Raw genomic sequence first — 20,541 nt, forward strand, 5'->3', positions numbered from 1 at the left:
AGCTGATAGTTGGATTGCACATATTATATTTATGCTCACATTTATCAGATGTACACCCTCGGATACTCACTGCAGTTTTTCCTGGCCACTCAAAAGAGTAGTGTGAAACCATGACTTTTGGGGTTGTCCTTTGCCAACAATCTTGTTACAAGTTTGACATTTCATTGAAAAAATACGAAATAATTCTATGAAAACAACACACAACCATGAACCACTAACAGACATATATTGACACTTTGACAGTAATCTTGTAGTAAAAACTCTAGGCTCTGATTATTTAAACATGTAAAAGATCTGAAAAGCATAAATTGAAATCAGTTCATAACAAATTTGATTTAAAACAGAAAGAAAACAGGGCTCATGGTAATGAAGAAATGAACTCCACTAGTTCATCCAAGGCCTGATATGAAGAGCCACCTTTCTGCATACAAGACTCAAGCTTGAGCTTCAAATCAACAACTCTCTTCCTCAATTCTCTGCCTTCACTTCCGACCATGAGTTTTCGAATCGTGGTCTCAACAACGCCTCTCTCCGCTTTCTCCAATTCCAATCCCACCTTCCACACCTGCGATATGTACCTCGCATTCACAGGCTGGTCGGAAATAACCGGCGTGCAGATCATAGGAACTCCTTCGGAAATACTCTCCAGAGTCGAATTCCACCCGCAGTGACTCATGAACCCGCCCACGGCTCGGTGTGACAGTACACTCCTCTGCGGGGCCCATTTCACGATCCGACCTCTGTCTCCAATCACTCTCTCGAAATCCTCGGGCAACTGATCGCAGCCGTTCACGGATCCAGGCCGGACCACCCATAGGAACGGCTGTTCGCTGTTAGCCAAGCCCCAAGCAGTCTCAACAAGATCTTTTTCACTGATATTAACTAAGCTCCCAATGCTTATATAGAGAACTGAGCCTGGGGCTTGCCTGTCTAGCCATTCCAGGCAGCTTGTGTCTTCTTCTAGCAAACTGGTGGAGGAATCAGAAGCCCGCTTGTGAAAAGGTCCTATGGGGAAGAACGGAACTTTGTAGCGTTGTTGAAGCTTTGACAGCGCTGAATGCTCCAGTTCTTCCAGGCTGTTCCAAATGCACGCCACTGAAGATCTTATATCATTTGATCTCACCGAAAATTCGACTACCGGCTCAAGAACATCGTTGTTGATTGTTGGAAATGGTAGATCCTTGAACCTCAGGGGATGAAGATCCGGCAATGGCTCAAGAATACTATCGTCTGCAAGATTCCATGAAAACACAATTAACTACTGCAAAAATAACAGTCACTATTCAAAGGTATGCACGGTCTAAATCTCCTCTCTAGTCTTGAGCCAATAAAAAATACCATAGAGATAAATCAGGCTAGGTTATCTATAGCTGACTGAGGATTGTGTTGGTAAAGAATTATAAGAAGGTAAACTAACCTAGTTTACTCATAAGTATGTACTTAACCCCGTCTTATGATTTTTTTTAAAAAAATTCTACTAGCTCTATTACATCTATACTTTCTTAACATGTTGAAGATTTGAAGCACAAAGAGTCAATACTGCACTAGGCTCAATCTCATGACCTACTATATGGGAATGGGAGAGTCACTACATGCCATCTAGGTTATACTGAGCGTTTTATGATTTTAATCGATAAAGAAGTGAATAGTCTAAGTTATACTGAGTAAACCCAACCTTATGACTCTTCGGTTAAGTATTATAAGGAGATAAACCAACCTAGTTTATCCATTAGTTGATCAGTGCAGTCACTGCTCACACTAAAGGTTAAACTTGTAATATTGTGATTATCCAACCACGTCAGCAAGGATTTCACAAAATTAAATGTTATATCTACCTACAATCCGAAGTTTGATACATAGTACCTTGGAAGGGAAAGATGGCGTCGGATTGTTGAAGAACGGAGAGGAGAGAATGCAAGTAAATAGCACTGAAAGGGCGCAAGACAATGGTGGGAATCTTAAGATGAGTGGCCACTGCGTCCACAAAAAACATGATGTTGTCGTAGATGATGACGGGCTTTTCTTCTTCTTCTTCTTTTTCCATCAACTGCACCAAATACTCGTCCAGTGAAGCCCTGCAGTTTTCATTCATGGCATAAATGGCAGCAAGCAAGTTGTGAAAAGACATGTCGTAGCCGGCCAAGCCGTCATATAAACTGTGAAACTCCAGCTCGGGATGAGCAGAAGGAGGGGGTGAGTTATATTGAGGATGGGAGACGGTGACGGAGAACCCCCGGGATTGAAGAATGCTCCCTAACTGAAGCATGGGCGTGATGTGGCCCTGAAAAGGATAAGGCACTAGCACCACGCGCCGCCGCTTATCGCCTCCTCCCTGCTTTTTCATTGCCATCTCTCTTCTGCTAACCCTTTTCTCTGGCGTAAATTTTCTTGGATGAACAAGTTTATGTGCAGTCCGAATTGGCAGTAATGGTTAATGTATACATAGTAGACATCGTTGGAAATATTGAAAGTTTTTCTGTGTTGTTTATTGACTTTGCTGATTCCCCGCGACAGTTGGGAGTTTTTCTATGTGTTGTTTATTTAGTTACTGATGATTCCTGCCTCAGTTTGAAGTTTTGTTTTTTCCTCCCAAAAATTGAAGCTCCAATTCAAATCAACCAGACATATAAAAAAATATAATTCAGAGTAATTCAGTGTCTCAGTAGATATGATCAAATGACAAGAAATCAGTCCACTTTTAAACATAATTCTTACACTATTCTACGGTAGAATTTCACAAAAGTTGTAATTTTTGAGCTTCTAAGACTCCACACTCCAGCTTGAGACAATAAACATATAAATCATTGACCATTAGATAGAAGATTAGTGTCGAGTCTATACAAGGAGTTCACCAGAATATAATTTTATGTCGGAATTGTGAAGCCCACTCTTATTTTTTTACTCACAATCGGATTGAATTTTCATTTTCTATAAGGAATGGGGAATCGCCTGTGAATTTTGTAAGAATTAGGTCGTGATCTGTGTTCTCATTCATCCATCACGATCTACGCCCGGCAGCCCGCCGGCCAGTTACATAAAGAAATAAACAAAACGGCCAACTGGGATTGTGACACTTCTAGAAGCTCTGGGACTTATGATTGCCTGGCCATGTTTCTTGGGCATTTCCTCGAACGCCTCATGCGCGTGCCCTCCGGATAAGCAGGTCGACCACGTCACAAATGGTGATTTAAACATTAACGAAAGTCAATGGTTGTTCTCAATTAGATCTAGAGGAAGAAAAATATAACTTCTCTTATCTCATGTGGTGGTGACAGCTGGAGGGATGATATCTTTTATATTTGGCATTTATTCTATTTGAACTTTGAAGCTAATAGTTATACTGGGACTCAGGTTGACTTTGCAAGGCAGACCCGTCACAATTTATATACTAAATGTTCATAATTTGAATTGTGAATATTCAATATGTAAATTGTGTATTTTAGACTCGGGTCCACCTTACAAGGTGGACCAAGATCCACATAATAATTTGTCCTTTGAAGCATATACACGATAATGGGCCTCCAATTTTGGGCCGCATACTATATTCAAATAAAAAACCCAATGAATTGGACTGGTTACAATTGCATCACTAATCACCATCTTCAGTTTTAATTATTCCATTCTAGGCTTCTTATTGGGCCTTTAACTAGGCGAAGCCCAGCCCATTAGCTGTCCCAATCATTGTACTACGGTCTTTAATTGCTTGTACTATGTTTTAATGAACTATAAAAAAAAACATGCTTTTCTACGGCTGTACTACAAGCAACAGAAATTGCGCATATATTTAGTACAATCGTAAGTGCTAATCCAACCTCACCCGCTCCTAATCATAACAGTAACGAACTCTAAATCCCAAATCGGTTTTACCAAATGGTGGATATCACCATCATCCACATACCCAAACCTAATTTTATGACTTAAGCAAAAGATGTAATTAGTGGGTTGTTACCCATCACATGATGTTTGCATGCATGTCAAAACTCAAAAGTTTCTTAGTTGGTACTCCCCTCCACCAAACTTGTTGTACTGCAAAGACTAATCAACATGTACTTAGTTACTTAATTAGTGAGGATATGACATTCGGTTATATATAGCCATCAAGAACAACATCCTTGTTTTATTCTAGGACATATTGAGAGATCATCTACAAGAATTGAAGGGGAAGAATTGAACATGGAGATGCGGATGACATTTGTGTGGGGAAGGAGCTCGGAAAGCCCGGAGATGTACGTGTTTAATCTGGTTTCGGTGTTTGTGTTATCGTTGCTGGTGGAATGCCTGTCTCACACGAGGTTTGTTAGTTCAGAAACAGATAACATTGTTGCTGGGCTCGTACAGACAGGGCTGTATGGGGCACGGATAACGATGGCTTACCTAGTCATGTTGGCCGTGATGTCTTTCAACGTCGGTGTCTTGCTCGTGGCGGTTGCGGGGTACACCCTGGGATTCTTGGTGTTTGGTAGTCGGGTGTTTGATCGGTCGGAGTATCAAAAGGCCTCTGATCTTCCTCCTCTCACTTGTTAATCCGATTTCATTTTGAGTCACAAGAAAAACTCGTAATTACTATTAAAAAATGTGTGATGGGTAAATCTGTCTTTATTAGCCCGTCACTGCTTTCTTGCACCCACTACGGCCATCAATTTTTATTGTGTAAATTATGTTTGAAGAATTATATATAGTCTTTGTAATTAATGGAATATTTTCAAGATTTTCATTTCTCTCTTGATATTTATTTTAAAAGTCACTTCCAACTTGTGCACACGTCACCATAAAACGTAGTAAAAACAAAACCTTCATAATTTCTACAGAACACTGAATCCTTAAGCTTGTCGTTTTCATCATATCAAACGAAAATGAAAAAATTAAGACAACAAAAAAAAATTGATGGTATCTTTTTATGGGCCCACGATTCGCTTTCTTCAGTGGCCCAAAGCACGCAATATTTTTCTAGAAAATTTTAAAAAATCAGTAGAAGTATTAAATGGAAATGTTGGGTACGATAAAACAAACTCCGTTACAGTAACCAATGGCCGACGCAGATAGACCAAGTTGTGGTGCAGAGAAGCCACTAGCCAGGCCTGTCTTCTTTGTCTTTTAATGTGGGCCTAGACCTAGTAAAGCGGCCCACCCTATAGTTTGCGAATCATTATACTATGGACTGAGGTCTACCTTGCAAGGTAGATCTGAGTCTAAAATATATAATTTACATATGAAAATTTATAATTTATATATTAAATATTCACAATTTATATACTAAATATTCATAATTTATTTCTTTCATAAAAATGTAAACATTCAGTACGTAAATTGCGTATTTTAGACTTAGATTCACTGAATAATTTGCTATAGTTTGCTTGTTTATTTTACTGCATTGTTTTACCCTGCGTTCACATTAAATTACCTAAGCTTGATCCAATCTCTGCCCATTTCAAGGTCAATGAAATTCATTTTGTATGAATAACATACACAAAAGAGACAATCTTTAATAGTCCTCTAGAAGATGACAATGAAGATTCATTCTATTATTGTAAAATATTTGACTAAATCTCTAGATCTGATAAAGATTATGATACTTAAAAAAAACAATATAAATGCAATGAATTAACTGCAAGACAAGCAAAGGAATGAAAGATTCATGAATAGGCATAACTTTATTGTTATTCATTCAATCAGAATCTTTGAATCTAATCCTTATTTTATACAAAGAGACATGCATCACTATATGCACATATCATATGCCAACCCTCCCATAACATTATTAATTTACAGAGGAGGAAGAACACAACCACACTCATCTTAATGAGGAAATGAAGAAAGCAACGTCCTTTTCAACCTCACTAATTTTATTTATTTATTAAATTTTCCCAAGATATATACCTTAACTAAAGATTCCATTTTTTTTAATTGACTGCTCCGAAAATTCAATGACATCATCAATAGGTCCATTCTTGTGGCAACTGCATCTCGTGGGTGTTCATTTCGTTTGTCGGTTGGAGTTGGATATCTGTTGCCTGGCGCAGTCCTTCTGAAAGCAAATCTCGTGTCTTGCTATCTGTAAAAACGTCGAACACTTAGCATGCATCATAAACCTTTGCGGAAACAACACAAACTTAGTAAACGTCGATAGATCCAATGAGAAAAATTCGTTTGTTTCTCGACGTTTTATGTATTAATGCGGACAGAAAGGTAAATACCGTGATCGAGGTGATTAGGAGTGCATATATTTGACCGCGACGACGAAGCATCCATGTGGTTGAAGTGAAGTTGCAGAGCTTGTAATACCCTCACTGGTATTAAAACAGTCGAACATCCTGACAATTGTCAAAACATACACATTACCAAAAAGTCTATAATCTCGATAAACACATATATCTTTTGTACCATATATTGATCATATATATTTTTCAACATTTGAATTGTACCATATAAAATCAATTACGATTTCTACAACATAAGATATAACACAATAATTGAGTTCTGTCTTGCATGTTGATCTTAAAATTTTATAATAATTATAATAATGGGAAAAAATAGGTTATGACCAGAAATGGTAAAACAGTTAAAATTCTTATGTATTTAAGTAGTTATCACTGTCTCCATCTTCACAGTGATGGGACATAAACCACCAAAATAACATCCAAGAGAGAAAACATTAAGAGCGACATGCACGTTGGGTTGTACAGTGACATTTCAATCAAACACAGGTCATATGTTTCCATCACACCAAAAAATAAATTAATAAAAAGAGGAAAAATGAGTTAGTTGATGTTGCGTGGCTGCATTAAACACGCGAACAGGTGACTAGGTGAGTGAGTACTGGCATCCCACGACCAAAAGATTCCAGATTTCTAGGGCAAGGTTGTCGGTTTATTATTCTTTCCGGAGGTTGGCCGATCTGGATTCCAGATTCCAAAATAACAAGATATATATGCCAAAATTCAAAAGAGAAGACCGAAAAAGTTAAATATCATTCTCGTATTTAAACATTATGAATTTAATCTTTATCAATATTTTTTCAATATCATAAATCATTTTAATTAGTTAATTTTATAATATAATTTATGAGTTATGTAAAAATTATCGTATAGTAATTAACTAATTATGATTTCTCCTTGTGACCTAAAAAAGTAAAAAGTATATATGGAGAAGATTTAATTCGATAGGGAATTAGAGACACCAATATATCCCACAAAATCTGATTCTTGGCGGCCACTATGTAAACGTACTAACAGTAGACATCACATGAACCTAGTTGCAGTTCTATGTTAAAAGTCTTACCTTAAAACTCATTAATATTTTACGGAATAAATTCTCTTGAATCTAATTCCATCACGTTGTTGGTCGGTACAGTTTAAATCTTTACATTAAAAGTCCACCATTACCTAATCCTATGCCTGCAAGTAATTAATGAGGTCTAAACTCATTTCAACTGCATTTCTTAGTCGGAGCCTCCTATAAAATTTTCAGTGTCACTATCTAGTATTCTAGTGGTCGAAAATAAAATATATTTTCGTCAATAATAAAAAAGAAAGAAAAGAAAATTATCTTTCCTCAAAATTATTGACGTTTATTATTATTATATTATTTTTAGGCATGACAGCATGCACGCGACACAACTGTGGGGTGAAATATCTTACGGCTTGTGGGTGGCGCAAATAGTATCACTGTCTTAATTCGTGACAATGGCCACTGTGCAAGTGGCAATCTATTTTGCAGTAGTTGAATATTATGAGTTAGAATAATATACTTTATGTGTTAGAATAATAAAATTTATGAGAGTAAGACAATGTATTTTATGAGTTAAAATATCATTATGAATTATAAAAATGTATGTTGCAACGGATCACATGACAAAAAAATTTGTGCAAAACGATATACTAGACACACTAATTGTTGGTGCAAGTGACAACCAACTTGTAAAGTGCACCGGCCCAACAACTGCCTGGGAATATAAAATTATTATTTTTAAAGCTACAATGATTATTTTAAGATTTAAAAAAAATAAAAAATAAAACAACGACAAACAAACAAATAATGAAAAAATAATTTAAACTGTTATATATTGAATAAATTATAGGTATAGTTTCATCTGGCATTATATTTAATAAAAATAATAATAATCACTCTTACGTAACCAATCATGACTCGTAACGTTTTAGTGATGTTTTTATGGTTATATTTATATATATTTTAAATAAAAGATATGCTTGAATAGAGAATGGGAAGGGATTCTCCAATTGGGATAAATGTTTGAGGGCAACCTATTGCCCATACGCATGGTATTATATACTTATATAGTGTCCATATGAAGAAGAATCCTAACAGGTATTTTTGGAGTGGAATGAGAGGATTCATTGAATATACTGATTCTGGACAGCTGTATTTTTATATAAAAATATTATTAAAAAAAAACCTATTTTGCCATTTGTAAGAGTAAGATTAGTTTCACTTTACGAAAATTAAATAAAATGAAGAAAGAAAAAAAGTGCAATAATTCAGAAAAGAATTAGTTTTAAAAGCAAAAGGTTTAGGAAGGATGGAAGAAGAAAAGAGTGGCGTACCAGATTTTTTTTTGGGTTCAGTTGGGTGTTGGTTGGTTCCACGGGGCAAGAAAACGCCTGTCCCACCACTATGGGAATCATTCCTGTGCCCGGACCGCCCGAGGAAGATCGCCTGCATACCCGACCCGGTTTTAATCGGATTCGCCTTTCCTCCGCCTCTTCTGTGGCCCTTTTTTGACCCGTACTTCTGCTTCTGCGGCGGCGGCGCATCTTTGTGTTCGAGTTGTGATTCAGTGAGTGTTTTTCTCTGCTGAGTTAACTCGCCCGCCTTGGCTCGTCTTCCCCGCGAAGCCGAATTGTGCCCCTGTTTTATGACGGACGGTTGGTTCTTCAATCTGTACACCTGCGGAAACACCGGAAATGCCATTAATGGAGGCTGCGGATTGCAGAGTGAAGCGAGAACAAAAGGACTGGAATTCTGGAAAAATTTTCTGCTTACTTCGATTGGCCGAGTGGAATCGTTGAACATGAAGGCGGTTTGATTTGCAGTTACAGAGTCCGATTCCAAAAGCTCCTTGTTATCATAATAACACACCGAGCTCGCATTGCAATTGCACCATTTTCCTTCGTATCCGCATCCGCAAGGCTACAGAACAAAATTTCACGACGATTCAACAAACTAAACCAGCAGAGAGAAGAAATCGGTGAACTGGAACGGTTTTCCGTTACCTGCATGAATTTGGGGAAATATTCCGGCGGAACTTGAACTCCATTGTCATCTTCAAAGCTTTCATCCTCATCCTGAAGCATGTAATCCGCCATCTGCCGAGCCAACTCAGCGATGAAATCGTCATAGTCTTCTCCACCTCCGCCATCCTCGCTCTCTGTTTCGGTTCCGGTGGAGCCCAGCTCCGACCCGAACGACGTGCTAAACCCGTCGGACGACGACGTTTCGGATATCCCGAATATCGAATCCACGCCCCAAACGGGAAGACGCAGAGGAGAATCGTCTTTCGCATGCAACTCCGGAGAAGCCATAATCCGGGTCTACAATCGGAGCCCCGAACCCACACAACTGGACGGACTCACGCCTCACGGTATTTTGTATAGAGGGAGAATGCGGTATTAATGATGTGAAAGAAGAAGAGGCGTTTGTATATAAATATAACAAATGACAACTGGGCGGGTCAAGTTGAATTTGGACTTATTACAGGGGGTTGTGTGGTAGGGGTTTTAGTGGTTGGACTGAACAGTTTTGTAGGCCGACAAATCACCTGCCATTTGTTGGAATCTGTTAAAAAAAAAAAATACAACCAAAAATACTGCGTAACATTTTTTTTTACTCTGTTACAATGTAGTATAGAGTCAATGCCGAACCTGAGACCTTCTAGTTGAGAAACTACAGCTATGCTGCTCAATCACAGAACCTTTAGCTCTGTAACATAATTCTATACCATTACGAGATTTTCTATCGTACTAATTTTATAAGGTATAATATATATAATGTTTTAAATCTTATTAGAACTTAATACTTAGGCTATCTTTATGCCCGCAATACTCTCTTACTTTTAAAAACGAATCTCACTTTTACATAATCAAATTTACAATTTCTTAACTATTTTTTACATATCCTTGTAATATTCTCTTACTCTCAAAAGTGATTTAACTTTCATATTATATTATTATAAATATAATAACAAAATAATAATAATAATAATAATAACTAATAAAAAATAAAAAGTACATACAAGATCGCTGTGAGGCAGCCTTTTGCAAGTTTGCAAGCTTTCTAACTACATGACTTATAAAGTTAAACAAAGTCAAATTTAAAAAGTCACTTCATAATTCACATCATCTTACAATTGACAAAATTTCTGAGATGATGACAACTCTAATACTTATTATCAATACAATTAAAAAAATAGTATATATTATTGTATCGGTATTATGAATAGCAATATTGAGTATGAAATTTCAGCAAAATTATTATAGGTATTAAAAAGAGGGTGGTGTAGTTGCTCTCCTAACATGCCTATAGATGGTGGTCTGGTTTTAGTAGTTTTAATGGTTGGCTACCATCTCTATTCTCTATTACTTTTTCCACAAAAGATTTTTTTTTTTTAAATAAATATACATTGACTTCATTGTATTGGTACGATTTTTTTGTTCCCATGTTGGCTTCTCTTTGCTTTAATTGAAAATGCACAAAGTAGGAAAAGTAGTTGACTTGTAAGTTGTAGGAACATTTACAAGTTAACTAACTTGGCTACCTATGATTTGAAATTCCAATGGCATTACATTATTTAGAAAATCATATTAATATTTCATGAAGAATATCATTTTTTTTAAATATCATATTATAAAGTAACATAAATTTATATGATTAAGATAATTGAGTAAATATGCTTCTAATTAACATGCATCATAAATACTCTGTAACTAACATATATACAGGATCACGACTTCACTTGAATTGTATTATAGTATACTTCCGCAAATTATATCATGGATCAAGATAGTCTGCAATGCGCATTGTGAACCATAATCCATGTTATAATGATTTTAGTACTTCTCTAATAAATATGACGGATTAGGCAATGCTGGTTTGATATCTGGCCTCGACCTATTTTAGTATGTGATTCACGTATGCGCTTGCTTATTTTTTCAAATGGAAATTGGGGTAATTTGTTTCCCAATTTAGGAGATTATTTTCCTTGTTTTATAGACAATCAATTTGTAATTAATATATATACATGATCTGTGGAATTTAATTTTCGAATTTATGCAAAAATCATAATTAGGATCGAAATATATAAATACCTAAAAAGAACTTGGTAAGGATTCAAAATCTTTTTTACGGACATCAATAATGATTTACCGCAGTTGCCCTTATTCTTCCTTAGCTATTCTCTTGATTTCTGATTGATTACGTTGGTCATACGTCAAACGCACAAATTGTAAAAATCAATAAATTATGGATTCCATATAAAGTAAATAATACATCATAATAAATTAGCAGGCCAACCTATATATATATGCATTAGATCTACTAAGTTGTTGGGGTCTTTAAAATCATGTTAGAAAATTGAAAACTAAGTACAAGAGAGAATGTTGGTGACAACTCTTCACGAGCTGAGGATAGGATTTTCAATTCGGTGGAGTTGTGGAGTTTGAGAAGAAATTTGCAACAATGACGTTTAAGAAATGATATGATGAAATTAAGACAAGACTTTTATTAGAGGAATTGTTAAAAAAGCTTCCAAGAAAAGTAAACCCAAAAGAGGACAACACCACCCTCAATCAATGGTTGTAGAATATTGATATCCCAATTTTGGACTTTGGAGTCACGGACTATATCACCACATTTTTTTTAGAGGATTATTATATAAAGATTGGAGGGAAAATTATATTTGTAGGCTTTTTTTTTTTTTGCTCTTTTTTTTTTAATTAATGTCATCGTGATATAAATTTAGGGTCTCAAAATTTTGTAGTTATCAAGTAAATAACATATGGTATTGAACCTGTAACCTCTCACTTAGAAGGACTACAACTATGTCGCTTAACTTTTGGCCTTAGGAGATAAGATATAGGAACTGAACTACAGAAGACTCCTGCGGAGTCATTACCAAACATTAGTCCAGTGCCTAATAAAACTAATGGAACAACTAACGTCAATGTCGTTGTAGTATAGTGGTGAGTATACCCGCCTGTCACGCGGGTGACCCGGGTTCGATCCCCGGCCAACGGCGTTCTTTTTGGCGCGATTCGAGTACCGGAAGATATGGAAGAAAAAAACACCCTTTTCCTTGCCCCGTAAGAGACGTTCATAGGGAATCCCGCATCACATTTTCTTGCTTAAACGCCACTCCTCACTCCTCACCCCCTCCCCCCAACAATAAACAAATGATGTAGCCTTGAACATGTCGTCCTCTCCATCCTCAAAATGCCGCCTCAAACCAGTACAACACTAATCCACATTATGGCCCTGGACGGCATAGTAAACGTAAACTCCATCTTCACAATCGCGCTTTTCATCGGCCTCACTTCCACCCCTTCAGACCATTCATACACCCTCGTCAGCACCTCCACCTGCGCCGCCACGGCCGCCACGGCGCAGCGCCTCGTCTCCCGCCACGTCTACTCCTTCAGCTCCTTCCTCTTCTCCAGCCTCGTTGCGCTGGGGCTGAAACAGGCCATCAGGATTGCCGATCATGATCATATATTGAATTGCCACGCAGTGTTGCACGGCGCCGGGCGCGTTGATCTTAGGATGTTGCGGGTTGGGATTTTGGGTTCGGCTTTGGGCTCTGTTTTTGGGTGTGTTTTCTTGACCCTGGCGCTGGTGGATTGGGTTCAGATTAAGCTGGGGGTTTTGGGCTGTTGGGGCTATTACACTTTGGCTGCTGCTATCCCTCTTGTCACGTTAGTCCCTTTTGCTCTCATCATATATATTTTCATTGTGTTCCATGCCTTCAGGCAATAAGATCCGAATCTGAATTAATCTTACAACAATAGAGACACACCGAAGACAATATTGTGCTCCATGCCTCCACGCGATAAGATCATAGAACAAATCTGGATTAATCTTACAGCAACCGAGACACTGAATGTAATGTATAGAAATAAAAATATCATGAAATGTATTTTACTTCTTCCAACGTTGTGCTCTATGCCTTCACACGATAAGATCAGAACACAAATCTGGATTAATCTTACAACAATAGAGACACTGAAATACTGAATGCAATGTGTAAAAATAAAAATATCATGTAATGTATTTTACTTCTTCCAACATTGTGCTCCACGCTTTCATGCAATAAGATCATAGCGCGAATCTGGATTAATCTTACAGCAACCAAGACATTGAATGTAATGTGTAAAAATAAAAATATCATGTAATGTATTTAACTTCTTCTAACGTTGTGCTCCATGCTTTCATACAATAAGATCATAACACAAATCTGGATTAATCTTAAAGCAATCGAGAAACTGAAAGAAATGTGTACAAATAAAAATATCATGTAATGTGTTTTACTCCTTCCAAGGTTTGAATGGGGAAGTATTTTAGTATGAAAAATCTTTTTTTTTATTACACAACTTGTACTAATTAAGGTTTTTCTAATCTCGAAGTCAACTAAGACTGGAGCTTTTCTACTTTACATTATCATGTGCTGCCAATTTATCAGATCTGCAACTTTGAAAAAAATTTGATTCTTGATATGCTTTTGTCACTGTTATGGCAAAGGATCAGAATACTACCATATGCTTTCGAGCTTCTTGCTGTTTCTTGCTTTTCATGTCTGGTTTCTCCTCCATTTCTTTCATCTTCTGGTCTTCTTACACTGCTAACAGCTTCTTCTCAATAGCTCAGATTGTGCAGAGAGAGGAGGAGCATCCTGTTAATCTTCTGGAGTTTCCATATGCTTGGAACCACCTTGATTTTGCATCAGAACCGCCACACAGGCAGCTCAAGATTGCCCTGTTTGTCAAGAAATGGCCAGACAAGCACCGCGCTGGGGGCCTTGAACGCCACGCCTTAACTCTCCACCTCGCCCTTGCTAAACGCGGCCACGAACTCCACATCTTCACCTCCAACTCGTCGTCCTTCCCTGTGTATCCCGCCCTCGCCAATCTGCATTTTCACCTGTCAAAACCGACGGCTGCTGGTTATTTAGACCAGGCCACTGTCTGGGAGCAATTCCGGGCTGAGAACTCGACAGGGAGGCCCTTTGATGTGTCCCACACCGAGAGTGTAGGGCTCAGGTACACCAGATCAAGAAACCTGAGCAACCTTGCTGTTAGCTGGCATGGAATTGCATATGAATCAATACATTCCGATATCATACAGGAGCTTTTAAGAGCTCCAGAGCAGTCTCAGTCAATTGCCTTGACTGAGAGAGTGAAAAAAGTTGTGGAAGAGGTCAAGTTTTTCAAGCACTATGCTCACCATGTGGCCACCAGTGACCATGCAGGTGAAGTGCTCAAGAGGATCTACATGATACCCGAAGAACGCGTTCATGTCATCCTCAATGGAGTAGACGAGCACGTCTTTATACCAGATGCTGCAAAGGGTATAGAATTCAAGCTAAAATTTGGCATTCGGGAATCTAAGTCACTGGTTCTGGGATTAGCGGGCAGATTGGTGAAGGATAAAGGGCACCCTTTGATGTTTGAAGCTCTAAGGCAGATATTCATGGAGAATTCCACATTCAGAGACAGTGTTCTTGTTCTGGTTGCAGGTAATGGTCCATGGGGCGCTAGATATAAAGAATTAGGATCAAATTTACTGGTTTTGGGGCCATTGGAACAGGCTGAATTGGCAGGGTTTTATAATGCAATAGACATATTTGTGAATCCAACTCTCAGAGCTCAAGGACTGGATCATACTCTCCTGGAGGCTATCCTTACTGGTAAGCCATTAATGGCTACTAACCTACCAAGCATAACACAGTCTATAATTTTCAGCAAAGAGATGGGGTACACGTTTTCGCCCACAGTGGAAGCACTGAAGAAAGCTCTGTATCGAGTTTGGGAAGATGGGAGGGAAGTTCTTAAGCAAAAAGGGAATTTGGCTAGGGAGAGGGGTTTGAAGCTTTTTACTGCAACAAAAATGGCAGCAGCCTATGAAAGCCTGTTCTTTTGTATCTATAATAATGATTACTGTATGTACAAACCTCAGATTAGTTGAATACAATGTTTTTAGAAGCCACAAATTTCGAAGGGATTTACACAGAGACACACACACAGTCACATACCACATAAGAGATAACAAAAGGACATGCATTCAACAAAAACAAACTCTTTTTCTCAGAGTCGATATAATTTTAAGAGTGCAATACTATTTTAAGTTCTACTAAGATGTAATCAAGTGAACCGGGACCGGGGGATAAAACTTCTGAAGTTCATGATCACAAGAGCCTGTTCACAACTAATAAATTATCTTCCTTGAATTTAAACCATTCTGTTCCGAGGCGTCAGGAATTCCTGCAGGTCGTTTTGGAACAAAAGACAGTCAAACAGTACGCAACACGACTTACCACAAAGTGTAGAAGAAATGTGATATAAATCAGAATTTAGAGAAAGAAAGAAAGAAAGAAAAAAAAAAAAAGGAACTAGCCAGACAATAGAGAAGTCGAACTGAAAATAACCAAAACCTCGGGTCTTAAAAATAAAAATATCCAGACAATCTACATAAGCTTCTATCACTAACTCACCTTTGATAATATTAGGAATTTGCATATTTGTGGCAGAACAGTGTCTTAATAAAAAACTGACCCTGCATAAAAGATGTAAACATATTTATATTCCATGAATTTTTCTCATTAAATTGTACAGAATTCTCATATTGTCAGCAACCATACCTTCCCACAAATTTCCTCCAGGGGCACTAAAGTTGTTTCCATTGGCGCCATCCTCCTTTTTGTTGTACTGTCGCATTTAAAAGTTCAAACACGAGTCAGTGCCACCATGAGTAATAATTACTATACATAGAAAAAACATAATGATCAGTTTTCCAGGAACAGGCTCACATTAGGCAATGATCCCAATGACTGTGCACCAGATGACTTGATATACATGTCCTCTTGCGCACCATAGTAAAGCGACGAACTCAATGGGCACGGTTCCACTCTATCCTGAAATTCTGTTCCAAGGTCCAGACTTTTAGTCATAACATATGTGCTCATAAAACATTTCCACATTATTTTTCAAGTGTCAAACTTAGGTTTTGCTAGCATGAGTTCACTTTAGTATACAAAATTGCTCAAGTCTAGTGCATATGAACCTCGTGTGTTCAATCAAGCCAACGGTAAAACCACTCATGCTGCTTATAATGAACTATGATACATCTATTTAGCATTTATCCCAAGATCATTAGGAAAAATAAGCACAGAGTACATAGACACATATTAACTTAAGGCAGGGGTATGATGAGAAAACGAAAAGAAAAGGGTACACAGAAGGTAGCCTACCTGGAAGTCCTTTCTTCCATGCCTGACCTGCAGATGAGTGATTCTCAAGAGATCCCAAAAGGTCAGAAGTTGGAGACTTTCTTCCCCCAGCCTGCAAGCCAACAGAACATATGCTGTATAATATTCTACCAAGATTTAATGCTTCAAAACTTAAGGTTAAATATGCAATCCCATCATGCTTCATAACCATGATACAACAAAAGAATCAGAGATAAACCAGCCTAGAATGCTCATAACTGGTCGGATCAAACCAGAAAGGCCAATAAGCCGCTTGTAATCAACTTGTAACCTTGTGATTACCAAGTAAAGGGTTTTACCAACTTGTGGTTCCATTGATAATCATCAATCAATTACCATAAAAAAGGGCATCATATATGCATGGAGCCATGGACTAATAAGTTTCATAAGTTGCTGTCATGAATTCAACAGTCTTTTCCACAAACTGGTGGTTGGCACTCTCAAGCATCATACGATTCACCAAGTCATACTTCAAATCGACCACTGAAAACCCACTCAACAATCAAGAAACATGCAATACAACCAACCAAAGAGGCTAAAAGATTAAGGAGAAAACCGTACCAGGGTTGGAGGCGGGAAGATTGAGGAGAAAATCCCAGAAGAATTTGACGGCTGGGATGAACCCTTTGCACCGAAAAGATAATCCGTCAGCGACGAAGCGGAACCGGCTTGCTTGTTAGAACTTTCCATTATCTTTTTCCTCTGCAAAAAAAGGGATTCTTGGAGCGGATGATCAGAAGGTGCAGGAGAAAGAGAGCGAAGAAGAAGAAGAAGAAGTCCTTTTAAAGATAATTTGAAGAAGGAAAGAAACAGGGCACGTGAAAATCGCAATCACAGATATGGGAGTAGTGAGAATTGACTGCACAAAACAAAACCAAAACAGGGAATTCATTCCATTACACGTCTCCACGTAAAAGACTAACACTCCATTTTATTTTAATACATAGGTTTCAGCTTATGTCACCATTTGCCATTATGCTACTTTTATGGGACACTTTATTTTCTCCCAAATATAAATATCAATTTCATAGGATACGTTATGATTGTTTATATATCAAATAATAATAATTAATTTCTATTTTTTTATAAGAGAAATTTTATTATTTTTGCATTAAAATTTAATGTGATTAATTATTTGGTTTTGATTCGTTATGCAAGTTGTTCAACGAATCACGTAATTCATGTATTGATGGTGGTAATCTTAATCGGGTGGATCGGATTATTATCTTGGTAGTCACAATGTTTCATTGCGTACTTTTGGGTAGCGACTTTTTTTTTTTTGTAACCAAAGAATTACAAAAATGTGAGCATTTTAGTACAATATCAATATTAGTGTATATAATTTTTTTTGGGCAGTGAGGAAACCTTTCACCACTTCTCAAAGTGTACTATAAGTCATGCTCTTATGTAGTAACCACATGAATCATGTTCCACTATCACTCGCTCGCTGCTTGCGAGGTAAATAAACATTTTGTATAATAAAAAAATTATAATTACTAATGTATATTAAGTTGCGAGTAAATCACACCAGAAATGTATAGGTAAATACTCCGTAACAATTTTCATTGTATTAGGATATGCCACGTTTATATTCTAAAAGTTGACCCCATTTTTCTCCCTTTGGGCTTTGAAGATCAAATGTCAGTTGTGTTCATTCCCTTTCGCAAGTCTAGCGCCGAAAACCAACGTGGAAAGTTGATGAATGATCAGAAACGTACCAAACAATCAAGAATGATTTCACTTGGATCGCCCTGAAGCTTGTGGAAATTGCACTTGGACCCCTTTATGTCTAAGAAAGTTCCACTTTACTACCTAGACCTACACATGCTACACCTTGTCACCTTGCATTATAGATCCGAATAAAAAAATAACTTTCAAATTCTGTATTTGTAATTATTAACATATTTTGTACTTGTAATTGACAATTTTTATATATGTAGATATTATATTACGTGTCATCAATTATCAAATTATTTGTTTACATATTGTATATAAATTGTTAACTGTAAGTACAAAATTTTTGTATCAGATTCACAATGCAATATCAATCATATTCATGGTATAAGAACCTATACTATTAATAAAAGCAAAATTATGTATTTTAACTTTCCGTCCAAAACATACTTCTATACTATTAAGGTTTGCGTAATATTGTAAAATATAGTAATACAATTCATATGTGTACTACAATTGTACATTAAAATATGGTAATTATAATCAATCTCTCATATACGACAAAAACTTGCGTGAGACGGGTCGGGTCAAGAAGAAAATGTTATACTTATACACACAAATGTCATACTTATAAGCTCAAATGTAATACTAATCAGAAAAAAAAATTGTTACTTATAATTGTAAATATAATACTTTTAAGAGAAAATGTAATACTTTTACATTTCGATTTAAAAGTATTACATTTTTCATCAAAAGTATTATATTTTTCTTTATAAGTAAGGGGAGCATTACTTATTATGGAAAATGTAATACTTTTGATGGAAAATATATTACTTTTACATCAAAATGCAAAATGATTACTATAAATTTTTCATCAAAAGTATTACATTTTCCTTTATAAATGACAAATTTTTTATTTATGATTAATATTACACTTGAGCATATAAGTATGCCATTTGCATGTTGATTCAATCCGACCCGATACGTCTTACAAAATAAAGATCCGTGAGACAGTCTTACACAAGTGCGACCCCTCATATATTATCTTACATTCATATACTTTGAATTATCGATTTAAATAAACAAATTCAACATTCAATTACCTATGCATGAACATTTCCTAGATAGTATTGCACTTATATACTTTGAAAACTAATTTTTTAAAGGGAAAATGACACTTTTTCCACTATGTGAATATAGCACTTTTCCCCCTGTGTTATTAAAGTGGCTGTTTTTCCCCTTGAAATGTTAAATTGGCATTTTTACCCTTAAAATAATTATTTCATTTATTTTTCTTCTCCAACAAATTATTACTTATATGTATGGATGATCACGATTCGGTTCGAACCTAACCAAACACTATAGCAATCATACCGAAATAGTATGGACAGTTCTGGTTAAGATTCAGAACTGAAAAAAATAAAATTAAATAATTGTTGAACCGTGAACCGGAACTGAACCACTGTCATATATAGTGAAAATGATCAAACACTTATTTTGACAAATCGGTACGGTTCGATTCCAATTTCGATTTTGAACCACCAATCAAAACTTATTTATTTATTTATTTTTTAATTTTATTTCTTATTCAAAAATAGTCTAAATTCAACAATTATTTTATTTTATTTTTTCGGTTCTGAATCGTAACCGTAACTACCGTCCATATTATTTAAGTTCAATTGCTACAGTGTTTGATTAGGTTCGCATCGAACCGTGATCTTCCATACATATTAGTAATAATTGGTTGGAGAATAAAAATAAATGAAATAATTACTTTTTTGGGCAAAAATGTCAATTTAACGTTACAGGGGGAAAAACTACCACTTTTAAAATAACTGAGGGGGGAAAACAACCACTTTAGTAGCACAGGGGGAAAAAGTGTTATATGCACATAACATAGGGGAAAAAAGTGTCATTTTCCCTTTTTTTTAATAAGTAAATTTCACTTTTAATGATCGACTATGGTGAGAACTCATATTTAGTTTTTCTTTTTAAGTTTGTTATTATATCAGTTAATAAATATAACTAATATGTAATTTAACCATTCAATTTAAATATTAACTATAATTATTGAATGTTAAATAATACAAATTTAAACAAAAAATTAGTTGTGATAAATAAATACAAATTAAGGATATAATATGATAAAATTAAAAATATAAAACTAAAAATGGAAATACCACACTAATTAATTATTAAAAGTAGGATTCTTTTTTAAAATTTTCTTTTGAAAGAAAGATGGATTTTCTATTTCTTAAATTTCTCAATTTTTTTTTATTTTAAAAAAAAAAAATCTCAAATTTTTTGGTACGTCCAGACTCAAGATCCAATGGGCGTGGGGCGGTGGGGTTGGAGACGGGGAGAGTGGGAAGGACAAC

At 36.3% G+C, this 20,541-nt stretch overlaps 5 protein-coding genes and 1 long non-coding RNA gene across 7 annotated transcripts; 3 read left to right on the top strand and 3 right to left on the bottom strand.

The window, feature by feature from the left end:
• Positions 1–98: 98 nt before the first annotated feature.
• LOC116014815 (UDP-glycosyltransferase 76E1-like) lies at positions 99–2,376 on the bottom strand. The gene is made up of 2 exons (XM_031254769.1): positions 1,864–2,376; positions 99–1,230 (listed from the first exon to the last, which is right to left on the bottom strand). The coding sequence occupies exons 1-2, from the start codon at positions 2,348–2,350 to the stop codon at positions 359–361; spliced, it is 1,359 nt and encodes a 452-aa protein (XP_031110629.1). The 5' UTR covers positions 2,351–2,376; the 3' UTR covers positions 99–358.
• On the top strand, positions 1,153–2,488 carry LOC116014816. Its single transcript, XR_004097495.1, has 2 exons — positions 1,153–1,289; positions 1,872–2,488. It is a non-coding gene; the product is annotated as an uncharacterized LOC116014816 (long non-coding RNA).
• A 1,628-nt stretch (positions 2,489–4,116) lies between these two features.
• LOC116017208 (copper transporter 1-like) lies at positions 4,117–4,718 on the top strand. Its single transcript, XM_031257743.1, has one exon. The coding sequence runs from the start codon at positions 4,174–4,176 to the stop codon at positions 4,522–4,524; it is 351 nt and encodes a 116-aa protein (XP_031113603.1). The 5' UTR covers positions 4,117–4,173; the 3' UTR covers positions 4,525–4,718.
• A 909-nt stretch (positions 4,719–5,627) lies between these two features.
• LOC116015146 lies at positions 5,628–9,628 on the bottom strand. The gene is made up of 5 exons (XM_031255164.1): positions 9,231–9,628; positions 9,001–9,147; positions 8,562–8,904; positions 6,195–6,311; positions 5,628–6,052 (listed from the first exon to the last, which is right to left on the bottom strand). The coding sequence occupies exons 1-5, from the start codon at positions 9,537–9,539 to the stop codon at positions 5,934–5,936; spliced, it is 1,035 nt and encodes a 344-aa protein (XP_031111024.1). The 5' UTR covers positions 9,540–9,628; the 3' UTR covers positions 5,628–5,933.
• A 2,749-nt stretch (positions 9,629–12,377) lies between these two features.
• Positions 12,378–15,214, top strand: LOC116016830. Its single transcript, XM_031257258.1, has 2 exons — positions 12,378–12,917; positions 13,950–15,214. Exons 1-2 carry the CDS (start codon positions 12,445–12,447, stop codon positions 15,187–15,189), a joined length of 1,713 nt encoding a protein of 570 aa, XP_031113118.1. The 5' UTR covers positions 12,378–12,444; the 3' UTR covers positions 15,190–15,214.
• Positions 15,215–17,329, bottom strand: LOC116016828. 2 transcript variants are annotated; one of them, XM_031257257.1, is made up of 7 exons: positions 17,051–17,329; positions 16,826–16,972; positions 16,472–16,562; positions 16,031–16,143; positions 15,863–15,929; positions 15,716–15,777; positions 15,215–15,485 (listed from the first exon to the last, which is right to left on the bottom strand). In XM_031257257.1, exons 2-6 carry the CDS (start codon positions 16,874–16,876, stop codon positions 15,761–15,763), a joined length of 339 nt encoding a protein of 112 aa, XP_031113117.1. In that variant the 5' UTR covers positions 16,877–16,972; positions 17,051–17,329; the 3' UTR covers positions 15,215–15,485; positions 15,716–15,760. The 2 variants fall into 2 exon arrangements, with proteins under 2 accessions (XP_031113117.1, XP_031113116.1); XM_031257256.1 differs by lacking the exon at positions 16,826–16,972 and having other exon boundaries at positions 15,263–15,485; positions 17,051–17,323.
• Positions 17,330–20,541: the final 3,212 nt, after the last annotated feature.

The sequence above is a fragment of the Ipomoea triloba genome, chromosome 4 (assembly GCF_003576645.1).
Source record: "Ipomoea triloba cultivar NCNSP0323 chromosome 4, ASM357664v1".
NCBI classification, from domain to species: domain Eukaryota; kingdom Viridiplantae; phylum Streptophyta; class Magnoliopsida; order Solanales; family Convolvulaceae; genus Ipomoea; species Ipomoea triloba.

What these genes read in the sequence shown, in the direction of transcription:
- LOC116015146 (XM_031255164.1), bottom strand. Translation starts at nt 9,539, where the DNA reads ATGGCTTCTCCGGAGTTGCATGCGAAAGACGATTCTCCTCTGCGTCTT. An exon ending in TGAACCCAAAAAAAAATCTG is followed by an intron (nt 6,312 to 8,561) that starts GTACGCCACTCT and finishes GACAATTGTCAG; the next exon opens with GATGTTCGACTGTTTTAATA. An exon ending in TCCTAATCACCTCGATCACG is followed by an intron (nt 6,053 to 6,194) that starts GTATTTACCTTT and finishes ACGTTTTTACAG; the next exon opens with ATAGCAAGACACGAGATTTG.
- LOC116014815 (XM_031254769.1), bottom strand. Translation starts at nt 2,350, where the DNA reads ATGGCAATGAAAAAGCAGGGAGGAGGCGATAAGCGGCGGCGCGTGGTG. An exon ending in CGCCATCTTTCCCTTCCAAG is followed by an intron (nt 1,231 to 1,863) that starts GTACTATGTATC and finishes GGAATCTTGCAG; the next exon opens with ACGATAGTATTCTTGAGCCA.
- LOC116016830 (XM_031257258.1), top strand. Translation starts at nt 12,445, where the DNA reads ATGCCGCCTCAAACCAGTACAACACTAATCCACATTATGGCCCTGGAC. An exon ending in TTGGCTGCTGCTATCCCTCT is followed by an intron (nt 12,918 to 13,949) that starts TGTCACGTTAGT and finishes TGATTTTGCATC; the next exon opens with AGAACCGCCACACAGGCAGC.
- LOC116017208 (XM_031257743.1), top strand. Translation starts at nt 4,174, where the DNA reads ATGGAGATGCGGATGACATTTGTGTGGGGAAGGAGCTCGGAAAGCCCG.
- LOC116016828 (XM_031257256.1), bottom strand. Translation starts at nt 17,179, where the DNA reads ATGGAAAGTTCTAACAAGCAAGCCGGTTCCGCTTCGTCGCTGACGGAT. An exon ending in TCTTCCCGCCTCCAACCCTG is followed by an intron (nt 16,563 to 17,050) that starts GTACGGTTTTCT and finishes GTTGGCTTGCAG; the next exon opens with GCTGGGGGAAGAAAGTCTCC. An exon ending in CATTGGGATCATTGCCTAAT is followed by an intron (nt 15,930 to 16,030) that starts GTGAGCCTGTTC and finishes TAAATGCGACAG; the next exon opens with TACAACAAAAAGGAGGATGG.